This window comes from Lepidochelys kempii, chromosome 1, assembly GCF_965140285.1.
Source record: "Lepidochelys kempii isolate rLepKem1 chromosome 1, rLepKem1.hap1, whole genome shotgun sequence".
Classification (NCBI taxonomy): domain Eukaryota; kingdom Metazoa; phylum Chordata; order Testudines; family Cheloniidae; genus Lepidochelys; species Lepidochelys kempii.
In genome coordinates, this window is record NC_136380.1 from 166,856,609 (window position 1) to 166,871,732 (window position 15,124).

At 41.9% G+C, this 15,124-nt stretch overlaps 2 protein-coding genes across 3 annotated transcripts in view; one reads left to right on the forward strand and one right to left on the reverse strand.

Annotated features, from left to right (window-relative positions):
- SCAF4 (SR-related CTD associated factor 4) overlaps positions 1-9,459 on the forward strand; it is a 76,188-nt gene extending 66,729 nt beyond the window's left edge. For both annotated transcript variants that reach the window (XM_073362386.2, XM_073362398.2), the window contains exon 20: positions 1,330-9,459. In XM_073362386.2, coding sequence (XP_073218487.1) covers positions 1,330-2,165 — 836 coding nt within the window. In that variant the 3' untranslated portion in view covers positions 2,166-9,459. The remainder of the gene's footprint in view (positions 1-1,329) is intronic.
- Positions 6,134-14,062, reverse strand: SOD1 (superoxide dismutase 1). Its single transcript, XM_073362408.2, has 5 exons — positions 13,871-14,062; positions 10,997-11,090; positions 10,168-10,237; positions 8,317-8,434; positions 6,134-6,418 (listed from the first exon to the last, which is right to left on the reverse strand). The coding sequence occupies exons 1-5, from the start codon at positions 13,979-13,981 to the stop codon at positions 6,308-6,310; spliced, it is 504 nt and encodes a 167-aa protein (XP_073218509.1). The 5' UTR covers positions 13,982-14,062; the 3' UTR covers positions 6,134-6,307.
- Between the last annotated feature and the right edge of the window lie 1,062 nt (positions 14,063-15,124).

Sequence of the window (15,124 nt, forward strand, 5' to 3'; positions counted from 1 at the left end):
TGTTCACTTCCTCTAACTTTCCTGTGGCAGTTTTATGAATAAAACCTATTATCTTCATGATAAAAGTTTAAAAACAAAATAGTTAATGAGGCCAATTAAGATCAATTTACATGTATTATGCGGAATGAAATTCTGCCAATATTCTGGTTAAAGTTGAGTCCTGGAGGTTCCTTTCCCTTGAAGTAAAAGCATTCTTGTAAAATGTCTACTCTTTTTGTATGTGTATCAGTTTCTAGCTGGAAAGAAGTATTTCCAGACAAGCTTCTCAATGAGCAGAAAACAGAAGTGACTGAAATGAGTTCTAGAGCTGGGTTTCTAGATATATTATAAAAGCTAAATAACGGGCCGGCCATGTTGTCATCTGTAAACAAATGGAACTGTGCAAGATAAACTCCCATAGTACATGTTTTAAATACTTGGCTGTTACTGTTCTTGCAGTCTGCTCTTTGAGTTTTGGACTCCCAGGTACAGAGCGTTTTGGTGTAAACAAGCTCAGGACGGAGCCTGCCAGAGTGGGGTATTCTCAATTTTCATACTTTTTCCCTTATACCTGATCACAGCATTCAAATAGAGCCCATATTTAAGAATGAAAAACAGTTGACCAAGACTGCTATAAAGTAATTTAAAAGTTAAAATTTGGCTAACACTTGGCAGTTGCCACCTTAAAGAACAAAGTAAAGTGAATTGTGTCTAATCTCATCTCCTGCCCCAGCCGCCTGGTTCTGGCCACACCCCCATCTCAGGAAGTTATTCTGTACCTGCAGCCCCTCCCCCATTCAGAGACTCTCCCTCCTACCTAAATTCTAATCCTACCTATTTTCAGTTGGGTAATAAGTTAACTTTTCTCCTGCTACTTTAACTACAGTTTGCAGGCTGGCTAGTGGGGAAGGTGCTGAAGCAGTTGTGAAATCTGTGGAATATAAATTGCTAGGAAATTGGAGGTGTGGCCAGAGCAGTGCAGGGCGGTGGGGATAAACAGCCCACTTCAGTCTCTCTCCTGGTCAGTAGCAGCTGCCAGGCTTTGAAGGTAGACGACCGTATGAAAAACAAAAATACTATTTAGTATTAACTATTTTAGTGCAAATGTATCTACACAACCTCGGTTTAAAAAATGGTGTTTTCTTTTACAGTGTTCAGTATATGGCAGATGTGTATTTATGAGACAAACTACAAAGAGTAAATAAAATGCAAATACTATGAAAGCAGTTCTGATTTGTCCAGACTTCCTAACCCTACTGTTTTTCATAAGCTTTATGGGGGTAACTTTCATAAGAGATTCTGAGGTTATGATCTTTTTATAACCGATTAACTTTTTTTTTTGGTTTGCAGGTACTCCAGGGGTTACACCACCTGCTCCTGTGATCGGGCTACAGGCACCATCCACTGGCCTCCTTGGTGCACGGCCTGGTTTAATACCACTCCAGCGACCTCCAGGAATGCCACCACCTCATCTACAACGGTTTCCCTTGATGCCACCTCGGCATATGCCTCCCCATATGTTGCACAGAGGTCCACCTCCAGGACCAGGGAGCTTTGGAATGCCTCCACCACATGGAATGAAAAACCCTTTTCCACCACCTGGCCACTTTGTCAGGCCTGGTGGGATACCAGGAGTTGGAGGACCAAGTGGGCCTGAAGATAATAGAGATGGAAGGCAGTTTAGGAATGATAGGCAGACATTCACTCCTAATAGAGACCAGGAAAGGTTTGGAAGGAGGTCTTTTGGAAACCGGGTAGAAAATGAGCGTGAGCGCTATGCTAACCGCAATGATGATAGAGATCATGAGCGACTTGGTAATCGCGAAAGGAGAGAATGGGGAAGAAGAAGCCCTGAACGTGATAGACATAGAGACTTGGAGGAGAGAAATAGACGGTCCAGTGGACACCGAGACAGAGAGAGAGATTCTAGAGATAGGGAGTCTCGTAGAGACAAGGAAGAAAATCGAGGAAAGGAAAAACCTGAGCTGACAGACAGGGCAGATGGTGACAAAAACCATGAATCTCATAGTGGCAAAGTGGAAAATGCAGACATTGTTTCAGAACTTAATAAAGGGGAGTCTGAACCTACAGGTATAAAACCTGATGAAGAGTTAACATCTGAGGCTACCTCATCTGTTGAGCAAGCCGAAAAGGATACCGGCTCAGTTGTAGAGGCTCCTCGCTAGAGACTGGAATTTATCAAAAACGTGACAGTGACATTTAATGGAGTGTAGAGCTTTAGAGTTGTACAGTACTGCTGTATTATATTTGCTTCTGCTATACCACAGCCCCTCAGTAGTTTGTGGGGAATTGTAAGCAATTTGATTGCTTCCCTTCTATTTAAAATAGCGTCAACATAACACAAAATACTGAAGATATGAATATTACCCATTTTTGCTGTAACTTTTTTAAAGTTTTGACTTTAAAAAGTTTACCAATCAGAAGTAGAAGTGCTTTCTATTTTTTTTTTTTTTAATTTAAGAAAAGGTAACGGTGAAAGCTCCTCAAAACAATAGGGATGTGTTTTTAATAAACTCTATTTTCGTAACAAACTTTAACGTGTGCTATTCTTCCTACACTGCACTGAAGTGGAAAAGGATTGTTCAACATCTTAAAGTTTGAACTGTTAATGCTGTACTGGAGTCTAAATTAGACTGTTTTGTTTATAATTGTTAAAAAGAAATACATCTGTTTGTGTAGCTATTCACAAAAGCAAATTTTTATTTGTAATAGTTATTTTGATTTTTAGATTGCTGCATTTTAATGATCTACTTGACCATACTAGGTAAAGGTTAGTGGTTTTAAAATGTTATTTGAAGAGGTAATTGTTTAAGTGTTTTGCAATGCAATCAAGGTTTTATTTTTTCTCCAATTGGTTCTATAATAAATGTTGCCCTAATTAACCTTTAAAAATACTTACTGACAAAGCAGACCACTTCAGAAAGTCTGCTCTGCTTGTAATGTTATATTAAGATTGTGTGTGGTGGGCTGGGGAAGCACCAGTTCAGCATCTTTTGTACTTGTAATTCATTAATGCTTTTTGGAAAGGGGGGTGGGAGAGAAATCAGAGACACCAAATCACCAATTTAAAATGCTAACCTATTTTTTTTAAGTGGGGGTGGGAAGTGGTGGTGGGGATATTCAAGGATTTTTTTAAAATGCTGTCTGTTCCTTCACACAAGTCTAGCCAATTACTGTTGTTTGTTTATATTAAAATTGCCTATCTCCTGTACTCTAGCAAGAGGTAGGCTTAAACTTTTTGCCCATGTGGTGGTGTAACTATCAAACTACCCATTCCTGTATTTGTGGAAGTTTAACTGTTCTTTCTCCATCTGACAAATTATTTTTTGTAAAATAAACTACAACAGGGCAAGTACTAATTCTAATAGCCCTTCTGCCGCAAACAGTTTAGAGGCTGCCAACAGTAATCTGAACCAAATCCCAAAGAATTCTGCATCTGGAAGCTCTTTCTCCTTGATTACCCCGTGCACAAAAAAATGAGGCTTATGTTACAAAGAGGTTCATCTGAAGCCTGTTACAGTATAAAATGTAGTGGAAAAAATTGTATGACTTGTCCATGTTCAAATGTTTTTTTCCCCTGGGGGTAGATGTGCTCTGCATTTTAAAGTTGATTTTTCTTAAGTGAAGGGCAGCTGCTTTCTTACATCAATACTTTTTCATAGCTGGGATTTTTTGGGAGGGAGGTAACAGTAGGGGGAGGATTGGGAGGGGAAGAGGACATATATTTTTGTTCTTGCAATAGCAGAATAAAGAGAAAAAAACTGTTTACATACTTGCAGTGAACTCAAATTCCATGTGTTAAAATTTGTGTATCTAATGTTTGTTCTGTGGTGGGCCACTGGACTGCACCTTTTTTTAATATATAACAGGTATTTGTCCAAGTTTAAAACTGTCTTAGTAACAACTGTCAATTCTATAAGGGAGGGAGGTCTTCTGATCAAATGTATCTACTCAAAGCCATGGAAACAAGCATTTATGTACTATAGGTTACATGAGTCACCTACACTTCCACCATCTCCATTTAGAAATCAGATTTTCAGTCAACTTCTTAAATGGTTTGCAATGCCATTTTTTAATGCCCTGTATGCAATCTTTTTTACATACTAAAGGTAAATATGGTTTGTGTGGCACTAACATAGTGCCTAGTTGGGGCTAGCCTACTTTCATTAATATTTAATTGTTTCCAGTTTTCAGCTAACCTTTGAATTCCCCCTGAGGATGCATGTAAGGTTACACTTAAATCTGTGCAACCAGGCATTGCTGAGAAGGTGCTGAACTTTTTCTTTTCATGAACTCAAGCAACTGGAAAGGAGTATTTTGATTGTAAATGGAACCTGTGCCTACTAGTCCTCCCTTTCCATATATACTATTCTGTTTGGTCACTTCACCTGAATATTTAATTATAGTGTAGAATTTTGTTTTGAAAGTAAATATCTGGCCCAGTACAAGGCAGTTACTCTATAACAAGTAGGATAGCCTGTAGTGAGATGTGCTGGGCAAATTTCCCTGCTACCATGGATCAATCCACATCTGCAACACTACAATGCCTAATACAGAGTTAGCTTTTTTAGTAAGCCAACTTGTTATTTTTACAATGTAGACAAAGAATATCTTCTCCCCTCCTGAAGTAAAATCAAACTTGCTTTTAAAGGAAAGGGTTATTAGGGAAGATAGCAGTATTGGTACACACCTTAGTTCAAAGGTTCAGCCTCCAGTGGTTGAGTAATGCTAAAACCCTGAAACATCCACTCACTTGTCAGTACTGCTGGCATAGACAAGGCACTATGTAGAGTAACAGAATGGTAGGGTTGTGTGAAGCTTGTACATGATTATTTGCCCCCTCTAATCAATGACAGCATATGTTTTCTACAGTTTTGTTGCTATTCAAAGAACCATTCTGTTTGTAATTGATTACATGGGAATCTAGGGGCTAGAAGTGCCACCAACTACTTCTACAGCTCATGTATTTAAAAAAGAGGAATGTTAAGATTTAAATTGAGACAAACAATTGTATTTAAAGAGTAGTATATACCAGGAATTACTGGGCCCTTGAAATGCCTAGTTGCTATAATATACTGTATATAGCAAAGTAAATCACTACCTAGGGAAGAAAAACCTTACATGAATTTCAGGTGCTATAGGCACCATCCATATGCTTAAGTGCTGCATTGCCATTTTACCAAAATGACCTGGGCCAAGCCAGCTGGGTTGGTAATAAGTGAATGATCTTCCCAAGCCATTTCAGCTAGTCAACCAAATTAGTTCAAGAGGTATGATACACTTTTAGCAAATGCATTATCTTATGGATAAAGATCCATAAGACTAGTGCTGCATAATACTACACTGCTAAGCAGGTAAGGCTGCCAGCATAGATGATTGCCCTTGTTCTCACTACCACCTCTGTAACTGAAGTAGCAATATAAAGCCCCTCCCTGTGCTAGGATAGCATTATGTTTGTTTTACTTTACTTCCCTCCTACCCTAAAATGCTGCATAGCTACAGCTTGGGGGAGAAAGAAATTTTCTACTGAAGTTATATTCTTTCCAGGTTTGATACTTAAGCCAACTCCTTCAAGTTTTGAGCAACTGTGTGGTCCCTTAAATCAGAGGCAGGGTTAAGTTTTACCCTTAAACTGTCAGAATTGAACATGTTGTATGGCAATTTTAATCAGTTTAGTATTGCTACAAGTGAATAGTCAGAAAGGTGTGCCCAGCATTTGGTTCAATAATACTGCCTTTCAGAGGGGAGGCTGCAATTTTTTTTTTAAAAGATTGGAGTAGTAAGACAGTTTTGTTCAGATATTTCATTGAGATTTAGTGTTCTGGTCTTCCAGAATGGAATAGAGAAGTGAATCCACATAGGGAACCCTATTTACATGATCAATGGTGCTAGGGGTTGAAAGAATGACTTCCAGTGCAGCTGTTACCCTGGTGTATAACCATGTCCCTTCATTATAGAAGGTAATACTAACAGTAAAACCATGTTCTAGGCCTTAAGGAACTGGTGCACTTAAGGTTTCAGGAACTGGAAACCACTGCATACATGCAAGTTGCTGTTGACCCTATCCATCTTTAGGGGTGTTTTTTTAATCATACAGAGATTACTTTAGAATAGATTAACAGAAAACTACATATTTCCATCAACATTTTAATTGCAGTACACATACAAAATTAAGTCATTTATACTGTTCTAGCCAATACATACTGAAAATAGCAGTAAGATTAAAGAAAGCTTTTGCCAGAACAATGTACATTGCTATATAGCCTACTTATCATTTGCACTTTAAGTGCTTCTAAGTAGTCAATATTTAGAGTTTAGCTATTCCAACAACACCACAAGCCAGACGACTACCAGCATTGCCAGTTTTTAAACTCTCATCGTTTCCTCCTTTACCCAAGTCATCTTCTTTCTCGTGGACCTAAAGGGGAAAAAATGGATTAAGAATTAACCCCATGTTAAATGGCAAGATATTAACGTTTCAACCTTTAGCCATGCGGCTTAAGTGATTAAATGGCAGTACTCCCTCTGAATTCTAGTTCACATCACCAAAACCAGTTAAGCTTTTGCCATCTAGTTTAATATACTGAGGAAAGATCTACTTCACTCATGTGGCTGGAAACAGTGTCTTAGAAGTTAAGCACTTCCAGATAAGAGTTTGATTAGAGTGAGCAAGGTTCAAATAATTCTGTGCTGAATATTAAAGTGCACCTAACTTGACACTCATGCTGAGTAATTATGAGCATAGTATTGCCTTAAGTTTAGATTGGCCATAAGAGTAAACTCCAGTTCAGTTCTTATTTGCAAGCTGAAGTGCCCATCAAGTTAAAATCCAAATTTAGAAATACAAGCCTTAAAATCTTGGCACCATTACCCAAAATGGGAGTGTTAAGCTATTTAAGATTCAAATTCATCCCTGTAACGGGGACCCAAGCCAACAGGAAGATTTCAATAGCAAGTAGTAGGTTAAAGCATTCATAGCTAGTACCTGTGCTGTAAACCTAATGGATGGCACAAGTCATTTCTCTGCTTGGTCAAACACTGATGCAGGCCAATAAGAGCAGTAGTGATTTTATAGCACATTCACAATCCAGTGATGCTACTGCATCACACCAGTTACCTTGCATAGTATACCTCCTGAACAAGAAAATTGCATTAAAGTACAGTAGTCTACAATAGAGATCGAGTCAGTGTTATGGCACTAATTAAGTTGCTGCTAACACAGTTAGCAGTTTTACTATTAAGTCACTTTATAGACCCTTGTTGCTAGAGTGCCTCTTGTCAAATCCTTCACTGAATCAGATTACCTGTAGTCAAACTAGTTACCTGAAAGCCACACCTAAATACTAGAGGAAGCAAAGCAAAGACACCAGATCCAGTTTCCTCTAGCCAACTGTCTTTAGTATCTCACCCACTGAATGAGACTTGGCAGGAGAGAGTTAGAAAGAAGCAAAAATTAAGTGAAGGGAGTGATTGAGCTTCAGAATCTAGCCTGCCAGAAGCCAGGAAGACACTTGCAGAAATCAAGTAGTTGGAGTCAACTGCGTGACAAGTCGCACCAATCAATCATTAAATGCTTTAGGTGACAGCAGAACTCCATGTATGTAGCTCAAGGTCTCCAACATGTTCAGCTTCTCCCCACCTCTTCCTTTAAGGTGGATCAAGATTTTCCAGTCCTTTGATGTGCAAGTAGCTTTTAACCTTCCATGTTGAGACTGGTATCTTCTCCCCTCACACATAAAAGCCTTCATTATGCAACTCGTACATCAAGTTGGCCATGACTCATTTAAAATGATACTTCAAGTTTTGGAGCTACAGTTCATGCAAGAGAACAACTGCACATGTTTTAAAGTCATCCTTCAACATGACTTACACACAGCTACAGCTGCTTGTTAGGTGTGTTCACACTCAAATTCTGCAAAGCTTCAGATAATTTCATTAAACAAAAATACAATAACCTGCAGTCTGAAGTCATGACACTGTCCCTGTTTTTAGATTCTTGCTGGCAAAAGCAGAATTGTTGCAGTAGTAATCTATAGAGAAGACAGATTCTGAAACCCCAGAAATTTGTTTGAATTGAAGAATTAATTAGTTTAAGGTACCCAGAAATGCTAGTGTTGACATTTAGCTTGTCTTTAGACACCCAATTTCAATTAATAGTTCAGTTAATACTACAGGGTCTATTTACAAACTGTGACTGATTCAGTTTATTTGGTTCAGATTTTTCAGTCAAAGAATGGTAGATTCTGTAGTACAGGTACACTGTACTAGATTTCAGTCTCAAGACTTTAATACAGATACTAGTCAGCTGACACTTACCACCATGGTGCGTCCAATAATGGACTGCGATCCCGTAAGAGAAATTAAAGAATCTTTAATACACACTTCCGCCACACCTTCTTTATTAGCAATCACATTGCCAAGATCGCCAACATGCCTAGAATGCACAGAAATAGAAGTCATTTGAGTCTTGAGACATTAAGTCTGAATCATTTGCCAGTAGAAAAGGTATTAGCTTCTCCATGTAGTGAGCAACATGGTGTTAGATTCCTGTTTTCTTGTTTAATGCAAGTGACAACAACTTTTGTACCAGGTTTTGAACTGAAGTATGAGTAAAACATGCCACCTAACCCCACCTTCTCCCCAACTTAAGTCCTCACACTATTTAAAAGAATCAGATATTGAAGGATAAGGGAAATCTGCCAACATGTTTAACTTCAGTCCCAGGCAGAGCTCTGGAGACCACAAAGTATAGCTACTATTTTGAACTAGGACAGGTGGCAGTCCAGCCTACAAAATCTTTTCAAAATGCATCAAAACTCACCAGCTGGTAAAGTTGATCTGCCCACACTTACCATACTGTAACATTTACTATGTACTCAAATGTTATTAATCTCAAGTAGGCAGAACTGTAAACTGGCTTACGGACAAGGGCATAAGTAGCCACACTTTTAAAGCTTTTGATACAGTACCACAATATTTGCTGTGAACAGCTATTTGAATCAAAGTAAGCTGCCAGCTGAGAGGAAAAAAAATTAGTAGGTACCTCAATGATCTGGAGTATAAAAATTCATGACCATTTGCGCTATTCTATTCTTAGGAGAAGTGCCCTTATTTGGCATTTTCCAGGGCTCTACCCTACTGTGGAACATTCTCCCCAGCTTGTGTTTCCCATTATTATCTGATTCTCAACAACTGGGACATGCATTCATCAAGGCGGGGGCGGGGCAGACAGGACAGGTTAGATTTGCTTTTGTTCTTTAAAATCCAGGATTTTCTAGAAGAAATACTCTTGGTGAATTTATGTACATTACTCATTTAAATTATACCCAATGTCCAAATCAATTTGAGATTGTTAGTGTTTGGCTGTATATTGCTTGTACTAGCATCATTGCCTGTACTATTTCTTTTCTGACATCTGTATTTTATGAATTGCAAAATAAACTATAGGCAAGACACCAAGACTTTGTGCTTGCTCTAGTTACCCAGGAATTTGAAAATCTGGAAGTCCACACTGAGATATAATTTGGAGACAGATGAATCACTACTGACTAGTTGTTAGTCTAGTCTGGTATTCTGACAGCAGCCAATATCAGAAGCTTTTAGAGAGAATGCTTAAGTCAATCATTTCTCCCCCCCAATGCTTTTTGCTGAATCCTCTAGAGTTTTAGTTTAGAGGCATACAATTTTCCTTTAAAATTGCTATGCTAGTTTTCCCCCAAAACATCTAGAAGGTTTTTAAATGGTCCTTGAAAGAAAAAAATCCACTGTTAACTTGATACTGAAGGAAGGCTCAGAAGTCTAGTTCTTCAGACTCCTATTTTGTAATCTTTTTCCAAAGATGCTTACAAAACTGACTACATAAGCAATAAAAGTTTATGCAGGCCATTACAGTCAACACTTAAATGCTGAAGTTAATCACACTCACTTCTACTAGAACTCCTGTTTACTAGGAGTATGGGGCATTCCCCAACTCCCATAATAGCCGGATATTGCAGTTTCCAATCTACAACTGGACTGCAGTGGCTGAAGACTGAGGAAGGCCAATGGCAGAGGGTGAACTTTACACCAGTTTCAGAGGGACAGTTGGTGATGGCGCAACTGGTGTTGAGACCAGCCTCTCTAGCAGAGATCCATAGAATGCAAAAAAAGTTAAACACTGATGCTCACCGCTCGTTATCCTGTGGTCCACCATGGTTTTTGCCATTAGGATTGAAGTGAGCACCTGCACTGGTACATCCTGTAACAAGTTACAGTCTTCAGTACAAAGTTACTGCATAACTGAGTATTCTTTCTGATCCATAAATGTACCTGTTTCCCCAGCAAGATGCCTTATATAAGTTTAATACAACTCAGTAGCTATTTCCTGTAAGAATAATGTGACACTTTCCACCCAAAGATGGATAAATGACTATTGCCCTAAACACCCACTAGAGTTTATTCACAAGAGATGCTTCTTTGAGAACTTCCAGAGCTCTTTATCCATGGTATGTTAGAGTATGGTCAGGACAAGCTTCCTCAGATTGACTCACTGGAGATTTAACCTTCCATATCTACATGGGGCAATCTTAGCTTCAGCTGAAAATGATACTTTGAAAGTCTATCCACCCAGTAGTGGGCGCAGACCAGATAAACATTATCCAAATTTGAGCTAGCTGATCTCATGTTCCATTCCATTGCCCAACTGCTTTCAGATTTAAAGCTACTGTGTTAGAATATCGGTAGCTCAGATGCAGCGGTTATAGACCATCAGTTTCTTGAAGTGAGATACTGCTATTAGCAACTAGTGGACAGACCCTCATTTTATATTGCTTGCCTTTTATTTCAGTACCCAGAAACTGAATTTACACAGGAGTTTGATTCCAGTAGGAGTATCACTACAGTAGTTTTATAGGACCACAAGACATGGTATTAAGGACAATCATGTCCAGTAAAATAAACTTACAAGGTGTCAGAATACAGTTTAGCTATAGCAAGAGAGCCCAGACAAGAACCCTACCATTTGTGTTATCTCCAAATTCATGAACGTGGAAGCCATGTTTTCCTTCAGTCAAACCTGTAATACTTCCTGAGAGCGTTACTGGTCCATTACCCTTCAAATGGAAAAGGAAAGTTATTTCTCTGTTAGTCTATAACAACTAGTTGAGGACTTGTAGAGTTTTAAGGCAGCAGATAAAACTGCAACAGAGGCTTTCTAATGAATGGAGAGATTACACCTTGCAGTCCCATAGTTTGTACAGCACTTTGTAGTTGTGAACAACTGATGCAGTAGTTATGACAACTGACTTCATGAAATATAGTCAGTCCATCCAGCAATAGCGAAGACTTATTGATTCAAGCCTCAAATGAAGATATAAAGCAGTCTTTTGACCTGACCTCTTACGTAAAGTAGGAAAATTGGTTTCTGTATTATAATTCCAAAACAATCGCTGTTCAAGAAAAATATTGATCCCAACAAGGTAACTTAAGACCCTTGTCAAGAGCTATGTGCCTTTTCAAGGGTGTGTATACACTTCACCTTAAAAATACCCTGTTTTCATGCTTTAAACTCTGCAGCTTGCAGTATAAATATGGTGATTTTCCTTTATGTTTAGTCTGGAAGTAATCTTAATTAGCCTAATTTTTTTCTGGAAATTTATGTAAAGGATATTTTAACCTCTGGATCATCTCCTCTGTTTTCAGCCCTCTTAGGTAGGCAGTTTAGTAATTTCTATCTGCAGAATTTCCATGTAGGTGCTACTTTTGATAATTATGATTGAAGACAAGAGTTTAAGCAGTATGCTGTACAAGAAAGGTTTTCCATGGTACTGAATACTGCTTAACTGCTTTAAACCTGCACAACACTTTCAAAAAGATGAGCCTGGGAGTTTAAAATCACTACTTTGCTAAACTAAAAATCATGGACTAAACAGAGACACCAGATAAGCACCTCCCCCCACCCCTTTTTCCCATGACTGTGCAGGCATTGCAGGCTACTCTACCTTGAACGGTCCCTTACAACAGAGCTTCTTAAGCTATTTCACCCCCCCCCCTCCCCCATGTGCACGCAGATCAGTAGCTGATGGCTCACAGACCGGCACCGGTCTACAGACCACCACTTTGAGTAGCACTGCCTTACAATATGTGCTCACTATTTATGCTAATCAATCTGTTCCACCTTGCATTTTGCTGTCACCCTTCCCACACCTGCAGAAGAGCTGTGTGGCTCAAAAGCTTCTCTCTTACCAACAGCAGTTGGGCCAAAGATATTACCCCACCCGCCTTACCTCTTTAGTTTAATAGGTCAGTTATAAAACTACGTTTCCCATGCACTGTTTTTAGTGGCTCTGTTTACCAGGAACCATTGTTATGCACATTACTATTTGAGTAACACTTAGGGGTCAAGTAAGGAGCACTAGCACACACAAGTCTTGCCAAGTACTGGTTGCGCTGAGCAAGATGATCTCAGAGCAACACTGGCTCGGCAAGGTGTCATGGCTGCCCTGCCCCTCATTTAGGGCAGTGCCAACGGCATCGTGCCAGCACAGACACAGTAGTGGGGGTGTCAGTGCCCAACTGCAGAGAAGACTCAAAGCAAAGTTATTCCCAGTTTTCCATACTATTACATAGTTCAGCCCAAAAGACACTTCACATCCAGAGTGACTAAGGCTATGTCTACACAGCCACTTTCAGTGCTAAAACTTTAATCATTCAGGGGCGTGAAAAGACACACCCCCCAGCAACAAGTTTTAGTGCTGAAAAGCACCAGTATAGACAGCGCTTTATTGCCAGGAGCCACACTCCCAGGGATAAAGCTACTGCCTCTCATTCAGGGTGGGTTTTTTTTTATTATTCCTGGGAGAGCTTTCCCGCAGCGATAAAGCATGTCTGCACTGCCCACATCACAGTACAACCACACTGTAACGTGGACAGTGCAGACGTACATTAAATGGTCTACAACTGGTGTAATAACTAGTTCAGGAAACAGCCTTTCAGCAGGTTTAGGAACTTGAAGCTTACGTTCAACTGCTTTTTGCCACAAATATGGAGGTAGACAAACTGAATACGATTCAGTCAGTCCTCCCAATACTGTCCCCTATGCACTGGTGGCTTTGCGAAGTCTTCCAGAACGCACAAAGGCGAGCGCAACCTAGATTTAGGCAAGTGCGACGGAGAACACGGGCAGAACTTGAACCGGGTTAGCAGAGCCAACGTAGTCACACTGAAGCACTTGCGCTTTAGCCCGTGCAGTCACAAGTGGTTCAATTCTCTAGCGCAGAGAAGCCCTTCAGCTCTGTCCCCGCTGATCCCGAGTGGCGGGAGACTGGCTCCTGAACGCCATTTCAAGCGGTAACAGGGGCCGCGGTGGAGGTGGCGCTTCAGCAACCGGACTCCCAGGGCGTCCTTCCCTACTCCCCAGGCGGCGAAGCTGCTCAGAGACAGCTCTCAAAAATCAAATCTTGGACGCCATTAAAAGGAGGCGGGGAGGGGAAGAGCTCGTACTGTGGAGCAGCCCTTCCATGCCGCCGCCCTGGGGCGCCAACGCCTGCCGAGCCACCGCGCACTGACCTCTGTAGCCGCGCAGTCTCCTCTTCCGAGCACTGCCGGTTGCATCAGAGCGGGCAGCGGCTGGCCGCGGGCCAGCGCCCCGTTCCCGCCGGGGCAGCGGCGCCTATTCCGGCCCGGCCCGCCCCGCCCCGGAGAAACCCCGCGCGGCTCGCTCCGCCCGCAGTGACTCAGCACTTCCCGCCCGCCCGCCCCGAGCCGCGCAGAGCCCCCGCGCGCTGCCCAGGGCTCACCCCGGCGGCACCCCGCAGCCTTCTCCTCCCCCCCGCCCCCGGGATGACGCAAGCCCGCCCCGGGCCGCGGACAGCCCCCCTCCCCCGTGCCCGACCTGCTGCTCGAAGTAGATGACGCCCTTCACGGGCTCCTTCACAGGGCCTTTCACGGGGTCCTTCACGGGGTCCTCCCCCTTCAGCACGCACACGGCCTTCACCGTCGCCATGGCCCCGCTGCTCAACCGCGCTGCCAGGGCCCGACGACCAGCACCACAGCCAGCGCCTAAGTCCCCACCCGCCCCCCTGCCGCGCCACTTATAGCAGCCCCACCACGCCGCCTAGCCAATCACAACGCTCGCCTGCGCAGCTCTGCCCGCCTCGGGAGAGGCTCAGCCAATCCAGGCGGCAGAATCCACTACCCGAACCCACCAATCGGGAGAGGGAGCGCTGTCGCCCGCCCCATTCTTAATCAAGGGGCAGCCGCCCGTCACTCTGCGGCCGCCTTTCTAGGTGAAGGCTGAAGGGAGGCCGGGGGGGCATGACAGACGGAGTATAAGAGACCAATGTGGAAGCAGGGTTGAGGGCTAAGGGGGCATGTACCTCTAGGTAATCCAGCCTCAGTCCTGCGCTCAGGGAGATTAGTGGCTAGATTCTCCAGGCAACTCCCATCTTTTCATGTATTTATGCCTGCTCCTGTATTTTCCACTCCATGCATCTGATGAAGTGGGTTCTAGCCCATGAAAGGTTATGCCAAATAAATCTGTTAGTCTCTAAGGTGCCACAAGGACTCCTTGTTGCTTTTACCTCAGTGTGTGTCCCTGGGTGCCCTCCTTCCATTTGGGAGGTGGCAGGTCTCTTTCTTACCTACCTTTGGCTGGGTGTAAGGCTGTGATCCTACATTACAGATGGCTGGAATTTGTTGCACACAGCAAACTGAGCTTTCTGAAGCTTCCACAAAGAGAATATCAGATCTTCAGGGCTTGTTACATAAAAAAGGTTACAAGCTTGAATACAGGGTCTTTTATAAAAAATTACCTCATCACTACACTTATGTTCTTACACCCCCTCAGCCTGTGGAGATGGGGCTAAATTGCAATTATCCCATTTATATTAGAATAAAACAAGAACTCTGTTTATTGATACTTTCATAGTTTGAATATCAAGTTGCAGTGGGGGAGGTTTAGATTGGATATTAGGAAAAACTTTTTCACTAAGAGGGTGGTGAAACACTGGAATGCATTACCTAGGGAGGTGGTAGAATCTCCTTCCTTAGAGGTTTTTAAGGTCAGGCTTGACAAAGCCCTGGCTGGGATGATTTAACTGGGAATTGGTCCTGCTTTGAGCAGGGGGTTGGACTAGATGACCTTCTG